Genomic DNA, 12,006 nt, shown 5'->3' with positions numbered 1-12,006 from the left:
AAGGAGAAACACGCCGAGACACATAGTAATCAAATTGGCAAAAATTAAAGACAAAGAAAAATTATTGAAAGCAGCAAGGGAAAAACGACAAATAACATACAAGGGAACTCCCATAAGGGTAACGGCTGATTTCTCAGCAGAAACTCTACAAGCCAGAAGGGAGTGGCATGATATACTTAAAGTGATGAAAGGGAAGAACCTACAACCAAACTACTCTACCCAACAAGGATCTCATTCAGATTCGATGGAGAAATCAAAAGCTTTACAGATAAGCAAAAGCTAAAAGAATTCAGCACCACGAAACCAGCTCTACAACAAATGCTAAAGGAACTTCTCTAAGTGGGAAACACAAGAGAAGAAAAGGACCTACAGAAACAAACCCAAAACAATTAAGAAAATGGTAATAGGAACATACATATAGATAATTACCTTAAACGTGAATGGATTAAATGCTCCAACCACAAGACACAGGTTTGCTGAATGGATACAAAAACAAGACCCACATATATGCTGTCTACATGAGACCCACCTCAGACCTAGGGACACATACAGACTGAAAGTGAGGGGATGGAAAAAGATATTCCATGCAAATGGAAATCAAAAGAAAGCTGGAGTAGCAATACTCATATCAGATAAAATAGACTTTAAAATAAAGAATGTTACAAGAGACAAGGAAGGACACTATATAACGATCAAGGGATCAATCCAAGAAGAAGATATAACAATTATAAATACATATGCACCCAACATAGGAGCACCTCAATACATAAGGCAACTGCTAACAGCTCTAAAAGAGGAAATCGACAGTAACACAATAATAGTGGGGGACTTTAACACCTCACTTTCACCAATGGACAAATCATCCAAACAGCAAAGTAATAAGGAAACACAAGCTTTAAATGATACAATAGACCAGATAGATTTAATTGATATTTATAGGACATTCCATCCAAAAACAACAGATTACACTTTCTTCTCAAGAGCTCACGGCACATTCTCCAGGACAGATCACATCCTGGGTCATAAATCAAGCCTCAGTAAATTTAAGAAAATTGAAATCATATCAAGCATCTTTTCTGACCACAATGCTATGAGAGTAGAAATCAATAACTGGGGAAAAAAATGTAACAAACACAAACAAATGGAGGCTAAACAATACGTTACTAAATAACCAAGAGATCACTGAAGAAATCAAAGAGGAAATCAAAAAATACCTAGAGACTAATGATAATGAAAACACGACGATCCAAAACCTATGGGATGCAGCAAAAGCAGTTCTAAGAGGGAAGTTTATAGATATTCAAGCCTACCTCAAGAAACAAGAAAAACCTCAAATAAACAATCTAACGTTTACACCTAAAGGAACTAGAGAAAGACGAACAAACAAAACCCAAAGTTAGCAGAAGGAAAGAAATCATCAAGATCAGAGCAGAAATAAATGAAACAGAATCAAAGAAAACAATAGCAAAGATCAATAAAACTAAAACCTGCTTCTTTGAGAAGATAAACAAAATTGATAAACCATTAGCCAAACTCATCAAGAAAAAGAGGGAGAGGACTCAAATCAATAAAATTAGAAATGAAAAAGGAGAAGTTACAACAGACACCGCAGAAATGCAAAGCATTCTAAGAGACTACTACAAGCAACTCTATGCCAATAAAATGGACAACCTGGAAGAAATGGACAAATTCTTAGAAAGGTATAACCTTCCAAGACTGAACCAGGAAGAAATAGAAAATATGAACAGACCAATCACAAGTAATGAAATTGAAACTGTGATTAAAAAGTTTCCAACAAACAAAAGTCCAGGACCAGATGGCTTCACAGGTGAATTCTATCAAACATTCAGAGAAGAGCTAACACCCATCCTTCTCAGACTCTTCCCAAAAATTGCAGAGGAAGGAACACTCCCAAACTCATTCTATGAGGCCACCATCACCCTGATACCAAAACCAGACAAAGATACTACAAAAAAAGAAAATTACAGACCAATATCACTGATGAATATAGATGCAAAAATCCTCAACAAACTACTAGCAAACAGAATCCAACAACACATTAAAAGGACCACACAATGATCAAATGGGATTTATCCCAGGGATGCAAGTATTCTTCAATATATGCAAAACAATCAATGTGATACACCATATTAAGAAATTGAAAAATAAAAACCATATGATCATCTCAATAGATGCAGAAAAAGCTTTTGACAAAATTCAACACCCATTTATGATAAAAACTCTCCAGAAAGTGGGCATAGAGGGAACCTACCTCAACATAATAAAGGCCATATATGACAAACCCACAGCCAACATCATTCTCAATGGTGAAAAACTGAAAGCATTTCCTCGAAGATCAGGAACAAGACAAGGATGTCCACTCTTGCCACTGTTATTCAACATAGTTTTGGAAGCCCTAGCCACGGCAATCAGAGAAGAAAAAGAAATAAAAGGAATACAGATTGGAAAAGAAGAAGTAAAACTGTCACTGTTTGCAGATGACATGATACTATACACAGAGAATCCTAAAGATGCCACCAGAAAAGTGCTAGAGCTAATCAATGAATTTGGTAAAGTTGCAGGATACAAAATTAATGCACAGAAATCTCTTGCATTCCTATACACTAATGATGAAAAATCTGAAAGAGAAATTAAGGAAACACTCCCATTTACCATTGCAACAAAAAGAAGAAAACACCTAGGAATAAACCTACCTAGGGAGACAAAAGACCTGTACTCAGAAAACTATAAGACACTGATGAAAGAAATCAAAGATGACACAAACAGATGGAGAGATATATCATGTTCTTGGATTGGAAGAATCAATATTGTGAAAATGACTATACTACCCAAAGCAATCTACAGATTCAATGCAATCCCTATCAAATTACCAATGGCATTTTTTTACAGAACTAGAACAAAAAAATCTTAAAATTTGTATGGAGACACAAAAGACCCCGAATAGCCAAAGCAGTCTTGAGGGAAAAAAATGGAGGTGGAAGAATCAGACTCCCTGACTTCAGACAATACTACAAAGTTACAGTAAGCAAGACAATATGGTACTGGCACAGAAACAGAAATACAGATCAATGCAACAGGATAGAAAGCCCAGAGATAAACCCACACATATATAGTCAACTAATCTATGACAAAGGAGGCAAGGATATACAATGGAGAAAAGACAGTCTCTTCAATAAGTGGTGCTGGGAAAACTGGACAGCTCCATGGAAAAGAATGAAATTAGAACACTCCCTATCACTATACAGAAAAATAAACTCAAAATGGATTAGAGACCTAAATGTAAGACTGGACACTATAAAACTCTTAGAGCAAAACATAGGAAGAACACTCTTTGACATAACTCACAGCAAGATCTTCTTTGATCCACCGCCTAGAGTAATGGAAATAAAAACAAAAATAAACAAATGGGACCTAATGAAACTTAAAAGCTTTTGCAAAGCAAAGGAAACCATAAACAAGATGAAAGGACAATCCTCAGAATGGGAGAAAATACTTGCAAATGAATCAATGGGCAAAGGATTAATCTCCAAAATATATAAACAGCTCATGCAGCTCAATATTAAAAAAAAAAAATAACCCAATCAAAAATGGGCAGAAGACCTAAATAGACATTTCTCCAAAGAAGACATACACATGGCCAAGAAGCACATGAAAAGCTGCTCAACATCACTAATTATTAGAGAAATGCAAATCAAAACTACAATGAGGTATCACCTCACACCAGTTGGAATGGGCATCATCAGAAAATCTACAAACAACAAATGCTGGAGAGGGTGTGGAGAAAAGGGAACCCCCTTGCACTGTTGGTAGGAATGTAAATTGATACAGCCACTATGGAGAACAGTATGGAGGTTCCTTAAAAAACTAAAAATAGAATTACCATGTGACCCAGCAATCCCACTACTGGGCATATACCCAGAGAAAACCGTAACTCAAAAAGACACATGCACCCCAATGTTCACTGCAGCACTATTTACAATAGTCAGGTCATGGAAGCAACCTAAATGCTCATCGAGAGATGAATGGATAAAGAAGATGTGGTATATACATACAATGGAATATTACTCAGCCATAAAAGGAGCAAAATTGGGTCATTTGTTGATACGTGGATGAATCTAGAGACTGTCACACAGAGTGAAGTAAGTCAGAAAGAGAAAAACAAATATCACATATTAACGCATATATTTGGAATCTAGAAATATGGTACAGATGAACCGGTTTGTAGGGCAGAAATTGATACCCAGATGTAGAGAACAAAGTATGGACACCAAGGGGGGAAAGCAGCAGTGGGCAGGGGTGGTGGTGTGATGAACTGGGAAATTGGGATTGACATGTATCCACTGCTGTGTATAAAGTGGATGACTAATAAGATACTGCTGCATAAAAAAATAAAATAAAATTCAAAAATTAAAAAAAAAATGGGCAGAAGAACTGAATACACATTTTTCCAAACAAGAAATGCATATGGCCAACAGGCACATGAAAAGATGCTCAACATCACTAATCATCAAGGAAATGCAAATCAAACCCACAATGAGATATCACCTCACACCTGTCAGAATGTCTATCGTCAACAAGAACACAGATAACAAATGTTTTTGAGGATGTGGAGAAAAGGGAATTCTTATACACTGTTGGTGGGAATGTAAATTGGTGCAGCCACTGTGGAAAACATTATGGAGGTTTCTCAAAAAAACGAAAAATAGAACTACACATGACTCTGCAATTCCACTCCTGGGTATATATATGAGAAAAACAAAGACACTAATTTGAAAAGATACATGCACCCCAATGTTTATAGCAGCATTATTTACAATTGCCAAGATGTGGAAATAACCTAAGTGTCCATCAACAGATGAATGGATAAAGAAGATGTATATACATGTACAATGGAATACTACTCAGCCATAAAATAGAATGAAATTTTGCCATTTGCAGCAACATGGATGGTCTTGGAGGGTATTATGCTAAGTGAAATAAGTCAGACAGAGAAAGAAAAATACTGTATGATATCACTTATATGTGTAATCTAAGAAGTACAGCAAACTAGTGAACGTAACAAAAAAGAAGCAGACTCACAGATATGGAGAACAAGCTAGTGGTTACCAGTGGGGAGAAGGAAGCGGGGAGGAGCAATACAGGGATGGCGGAGCAGCAGGTGCAAACTATTGGGTGTAAGATGGTCTCAAGGATGTATTGTACAACACAGAGAATATAGTCAATATTTTGTAATAACTGTAAATGGAAAGTAACCTTTACAAATTGTATGCAAATCTTTTTTTAATTTAAAAATTAAAAACAAAAATCCAAGAGCTCCTTCCTTTTCTGTACGTTGCTGCTTTGTACAGAACACTGAAAAAGCATAATAAATAAATAAATAGCTAACTCAACTCCACCACCCTGCAAACAGAAAGCTTAAGGATTCATCTGCCCAGACCCCTCATTTTATAGGTGAAGACACCAAGGCCAATACAAGTACCTTGACCAAAGCCACAGCCCTCGTCAGTGGCAGAGTCAGTTCCAGAGCCCATCCTTCTCTCCACTCTAGAAAACATCACGGTCTCCATCTCTCATGGTTAAAATGCACTTTTGAGACTCAAACCTGAGCAGCATTCCAAGATTCTCCCTCCATCTCTAAATGCATTTCAGAAAATGAATCTGTGTTCCCCTCAGAAGTAAGCACCGACAGGGAGTTCAGGCCCCTGCTCTTACCTGTAAATTTGCACAAGGTGGTAAAACATGAGTGGGGATTTCATTCTCAGAGCCTGCTGGCCCCAGGGGCTTGTTCTTGACCCGGAAGGCTGTGGTGGTGGTGGCAGTGGTGGTCTGAACTGGGAGGGCTGGCTGCCACACGGTCACATCTGAGCCATTGCCAAAGGCTTGAATTGCATTTTCTGCAGTAAAACAGGAGGAAATCCAATTTCAAAGTCAAGCAGCAAATGTAACAGACAGGATACATGAAGCCATAGAGGCACACTAGAAATTCTGATGAGAGCACTGGACTTCTCTGAACAAAACCCATCCATCCATCCACTCTCCACACGCTGAAAGCCAGCCATGGGTCAGGTGCTCAAAAATTAATTCATTCATTAAACCCTGAGCTGGACACTTAGCTCTGCTCTAAGTACAACAAATATGTATTGTGTCCCTATTCACGTACCAGGTGTGGAGCAAGATCCTTGCCCTGAAACACCCATCAGTCGAGCCTTTTAAAAGCCAGCCTCAGACCTGTTATTTGGGATCACAGTCACTGGTCCATCTTCCAAGAAAATGCTTGTGTCAAAATTCTATACTAAAAGCAAACCATTTAGTGTTTTTTTGTTTGTTTTTTGTTTTTTTCTTTTTTTAATTTAATTTATTTTTTTATACAGCAGGTTATTACTCATCCATTTTATACACATCAGTGTATACATGTCAATCCCAATCTCCCAATTCAGTCCACCACCACCCCATCCCCGCTGCTTTCCACCCTTGGTGTCCATACGTTTTTTCTCTACTTCTGTGTCTCAATTTCTGCTCTGCAAACCGGTTCATCTGTACCATTTTCTAGGTTCCACATATATGCGTTAATATACGATATTTGTTTTCCTCTTTCTGACTTACTTCACTCTGCATGACAGTCTCTATATGCATCCACGTCTCTACAAATGACCCAATTTCGTTCCTTTTTATGGCTGAGTAATATTTCATTGTATATATGTACCACTTCTTCTTTATCCATTTGTCTGTCGACGAGCATTTAGGTTGCTTCCATGACCTGGCTATTGTAAATAGTGCTGCAGTGAACATTGGGGTGCATGTGTATTTTGAATTATGGTTTTCTCTGGGTATATGCCCAGTAGTGGGATTGCTGGGTCATATGGTAATTCTATTTTTAGTTTTTTAAGGAACCTCCATACTATTCTCCATAGAGGCTATTTCAATTTACATTCCTACCAACAGTGCAAAAGGGTTCCCTTTTCTCCACACCCTCTCCAGCACTTGTTGTTTGTAGATTTTCTGATGATACCCATTCTAACTTGTGTGAGGTGATACCTCATTGTAGTTTTGATTTGCATTTCTCTAACAATTAGTGATGTTGAGCAGCTTTTCATGTGCCTCTTGGCCATCTGTATGTCTTCTTTGGACAAATGTCTATTTAGGACTTCTGCTCATTTTTGGATTGGGTTGTTTGTTTTTTTAATATTGAGCTGCATGGGCTGTTTATGTATTTTGGAGATTAATCCTTTGCCTGTTGATTCCTTTGCAAATATTTTCTCCCATTCTGAGGGTTGTCCTTTAGTCTTGTTTACGGTTTCCTTTGCTGTGCAAAAGCTTTTAAATTTCAATAGGTCCCATTTGTTTATTTTTGTTTTTATTTCCATTACTCTAGGAGGTGGATCAAAAAAGACCTTGCTGTGATTTATGACAAAGAGTGTTCTTCCTATGTTTTCCTCTAAGAGTTTTATAGTGCCTGGTCTTATATTTAAGTCTCTAATCCATTTTGAGTTTATTTTTCTGTATGGTGTTAGGGAGTGTTCTAATTTCATTCTTTTCCATGGAGCTGTCCAGTTTTCCCAGCACCACTTATTGAAGAGACTGTCTTCTCTCCATTGTATATCCTTGCCTCCTTTGTCATAGATTAGTTGACCATAGGTGCACGGGTTTATCTCTGGGCTTTCTATCCTGTTGCATTGATCTATATTTCTGTTTTTGTGCCAGTATCATATTGTCTTGATTACTGTAGATTTGTAGTATAGTCTGAAGTCAGGTAGTCTGATTCTTCCACCTCCGTTTTTTTCCCTCAAGACTGCTTTGGCTATTCGGGGTCTTTTGTGTTTCCATACAAATTTTAAGATTTTTTGTTCTAGTTCTGTAAAAAATGCCATTGGTAATTTGATAGGGATTGCATTGAATCTGTAGATTGCTTTGGGTAGTATAGTCATTTTCACAATATTGACTCTTCCAATCCAAGAACATGATATATCTCTCTCTGTTGGTATAATCTTTAATTTCTTTCGTCAGTGTCTTATAGTTTTCTGCAAACAGGTCTTTTATCTCCCTAGGTAGGTTTATTCCTAGGTATTTTCTTCTTTTTGTTGCAATGGTAAATGGGAGTGTTTCCTTAATTTCTCTTTCAGATTTTTCATCATTAGTGTATAGGAATGCAAGAGATTTCTGTGCATTAATTTTGTATCCTGCAACTTTACCAAATTCATTGATTAGCTCTAGCACTTTTCTGGTGGCATCTTTAGGATTCTCTATGTATAGCATCATGTCATCTGCAAACAGTGACAGTTTTACTTCTTTTCCAATCTGTATTCCTTTTATTTCTTTTTTTCCTCTGATTGCCGTGGCTAGGACTTCCAAAACTATGTTGAATAACAGTGGCGAGAGTGGACATCCTTGTCTTGTTCCTGATCTTCGAGGAAATGCTTTCAGTTTTTCCCCATTGAGAATGATGTTGGCTGTGGGTTTGTCATATATGGCCTTTATTATGTTGAGGTAGGTTCCCTCTATGCCCACTTTCTGAAGAGTTTTTATCATAAATGGGTGATGAATTTTGTCAAAAGCTTTTTCTGCATCTATTGAGATGATCATATGGTTTTTATTCTTCAATTTCTTAATATTGTGTATCACATTGATTGTTTTCCATATATTGAAGAATCCTTGCATCCCTGGGATAAATCCCACTTGATCTTGATCATGGTGTATGATCCTTTTAATGTGTTGTTGGATTCTGTTTGCTAGTATTTTGTTGAGGATTTTTGCCTCTATATTCATCAGTGATATTGGTCTATAATTTTCTTTTTTTGTAGTATCTTTGTCTGGTTTTGGTATCAGGGTGATGGTGGCCTCATAGAATGAGTTTGGGAGTGTTCCTTCCTCTGCAAGTTTTGGGAAGATTTTGAGAAGGATGGGTGTTAGCTCTTCTCTGAATGCTTGATAGAATTCACCTGTGAAGCCATCTGGTCCTGGACTTTTGTTTGTTGGAAACTTTTTAATCACAGTTTCAATTTCATTACTTGTGATTGGTCTGTTCATATTTTCTATTTCTTCCTGGTTCAGTCTTGGAAGGTTATACCTTTCTAAGAATTTGTCCATTTTTTCCAGGTTGTCCATTTTATTGGCATAGAGTTGCTTGTAGTAGTCTCTTAGAATGCTTTGCATTTCTGCGGTGTCTGTTGTAACTTCTTTTTCATTTCTAATTTTACTGATTTGAGTCCTCTCCCTCTTTTTCTTTTGTCTTTTTTTTTTTTTAAATGGCTGTGTTGGGTCTTCGTTTCTGTGTGAGGGCTTTCTCTAGTTGTGGCAAGCGGGGGCCACTCTTCATCGCGGTGCGCGGGCCTCTCACTATCGTGGCCTCTCTTGTTGCGGAGCACAGGCTCCAGATGCGCAGGCTCAGTAATTGTGGCTCACGGGCTTAGTTGCTCCGCGGCCTGTGGGATCTTCCCAGACCAGGGCTCGAACCCGTGTCCCCTGCATTGGCAGGCAGACTCTCAACCACTGTGCCACCAGGGAAGCCCTCCCTCTTTTTCTTGATGAGTTTGGCTAATGGTTTATCAATTTTGTTTATCTTCTCAAAGAAGCAGCTTTTAGTGTTATTGATCTTTGCTATTGTTTTCTTAGTTTCTGTTTCATTTATTTCTGCTCTGATCTTGATGATTTCTTTCCTTCTGCTAACTTTGGGTTTTGTCTCTTCTTCTTTCTCTAGTTCCTTTAGGTGTAAACGTTAGATTGTTTATTTGAGGTTTTTCTTGTTTCTTGAGGTAGGCTTGAATATCTATAAACTTCCCTCTTAGAACTGCTTTTGCTGCATCCCATAGGTTTTGGATCGTCGTGTTTTCATTATCATTAGTCTCTAGGTATTTTTTGATTTCCTCTTTGATTTCTTCAGTGATCTCTTGGTTATTTAGTAACGTATTGTTTAGCCTCCATTTGTTTGTGTTTGTTACATTTTTTTCCCCAGTAATTGATTTCTACTCTCATAGCATTGTGGTCAGAAAAGATGCTTGATATGATTTCAATTTTCTTAAATTTACTGAGGCTTGATTTATGACCCAGGATGTGATCTGTCCTGGAGAATGTGCCATGAGCTCTTGAGAAGAAAGTGTAATCTGTTGTTCTTGGATGGAATGTCCTATAAATATCAATTAAATCTATCTGGTCTATTGTGTCATTTAAAGTTTGTGTTTCCTTATTACTGTTCTGTTTGGATGATTTGTCCATTGGTGAAAGTGAGGTATTAAAGTCCCCCACTATTATGGTGTTACTGTCGATTTCCTCTTTTAAAGCTGTTAGCAGTTGCCTTATGTATTGAGGTGCTCCTATGTTGGGTGCATATATATTTATAATTGTTATATCTTCTTCTTGGATTGATCCCTTGATTATTATGTAGTGTCTTTCCTTGTCTCTTGTAACATTCTTTATTTTAAAGTGTACTTTATCTGATATGAGTATTGTTACTCCAGCTTTCTTTTGATTTCCATTTGCATGGAATATCTTTTTCCATCCCCTCACTTTCAGTCTGTATGTGTCCCTAGGTCTGAGGTGGGTCTCTTGTAGACAGCATATATGTGGGTCTTGTTTTTGTATCCATTCAGCAAGCCTGTGTCTTGTGGTTGGAGCATTTAATCCATTCACGTTTAAGGTAATTATCTATATGTATGTTCCTATTACCATTTTCTTAATTGTTTTGGGTTTGTTTCTGTAGGTCCTTTTCTTCTCTTGTGTTTCCCACTTAGAGAAGTTCCTTTAGCATTTGTTGTAGAGCTGGTTTCGTGGTGCTGAATTCTTTTAGCTTTTGCTTATCTGTAAAGCTTTTGATTTCTCCATCGAATCTGAATGAGATCCTTGTTGGGTAGAGTAATTTGGTTGTAGGTTCTTCCCTTTCTTCACTTTAAGTATATCATGCCACTCCCTTCTGGCTTGTAGAGTTTCTGCTGAGAAATCAGCCGTTAAGTTTATGGGAGTTCCCTTGTATGTTATTTGTCATTTTTCCCTTGCTGCTTTCAATAATTTTTCTTTGTCTTTAATTTTTGCCAATTTGATTACTATGTGTCTCGGCATGTTTCTCCTTGGGTTTATCCTGTATGGGACTCTCTGCACTTCCTGGACTTGGGTGGCTATTTCCTTTTCCATATTAGGGAAGTTTTCGACTACAATCTCTTCAAATATTTTCTCGGGTCCTTTCTCTCTCTCTTCTCCTTCTGGGACCCTTATCATGCGAATGTTGTTGTGTTTAATGTTGTCCCAGAGGTCTCTTAGGCTGTCTTCATTTCTATTCATTCTTTTTTCTTTATTCTGTTCAGCGGCAGTGAATTCCACCATTCTGTCTTCCAGGTCACTTATCCGTTCTTCTTCCTCAGTTATTCTGCTACTGACTCCTTCTAGTGTATTTTTCATTTCAGTTATTGTATTGTTCATCTGTTTGTTTGTTCTTTAATTCTTCTAGATGTTAAACATTTCTTGCATCTTCTAATTCTTTGCTTCCATTTTTTTTTTCTGAGGTCCTGGGTCATCTTCACTATCATTGTTCTGAATTCTCTTTCTGGAAGATTGCCTATCTCCACTTCATTCAGTTGTTTTTCTGGGGTTTTAACTTGTTCCTTCATCTGGTACATAGCCCTCTGCCTTTTCATCTTGTCTATCTTTCTGTGAATGTGGTTTTTGTTCCATAGGCTGCAGGATTGTAGTTCTTCCTGCTCTGCTTTTTGCCCTCTGGTGGATGAGGCTATCGAAGAGGCTTGTGGAAGTTTCCTGATGGGAGGGACTGGTGGTGGGTAGAGCTGGCTGTTGCTTTGGTGGGCAGAGTTCAGTAAAACTTAATCCACTTGTCTGCTGATGGGTGGGGCTGGGCTCCCTCCCTGTTGGTTGTTTGGCCTGAGGCAACCCAACACTGGAGCCTACCCGGGCTCTTTGGTGGGGCTAATGGTGGACTCTGGGAGGGCTCACGCCAAGGAGTACTTCCCAGAACTTCTGCTGCCAGTGTCCTTGTCCTCACAG

At 38.0% G+C, this 12,006-nt stretch overlaps 1 protein-coding gene across 2 annotated transcripts in view; it reads right to left on the bottom strand.

Annotated features, from left to right (window-relative positions):
• Positions 1-12,006, bottom strand: part of GFRA1 (GDNF family receptor alpha 1) — a 229,018-nt gene that overhangs the window by 35,698 nt on the left and 181,314 nt on the right. For both annotated transcript variants that reach the window (XM_007173146.2, XM_007173147.2), the window contains one exon: positions 5,734-5,915. In XM_007173146.2, the coding sequence (XP_007173208.2) occupies positions 5,734-5,915 (182 nt within the window). The remainder of the gene's footprint in view (positions 1-5,733; positions 5,916-12,006) is intronic.

Source organism: Balaenoptera acutorostrata, chromosome 16 (genome assembly GCF_949987535.1).
Source record: "Balaenoptera acutorostrata chromosome 16, mBalAcu1.1, whole genome shotgun sequence".
Taxonomy (NCBI): domain Eukaryota; kingdom Metazoa; phylum Chordata; class Mammalia; order Artiodactyla; family Balaenopteridae; genus Balaenoptera; species Balaenoptera acutorostrata.
Note: the sequence above shows the minus strand (reverse complement) of the source record. Positions and strands in the feature narration are given on the sequence as shown.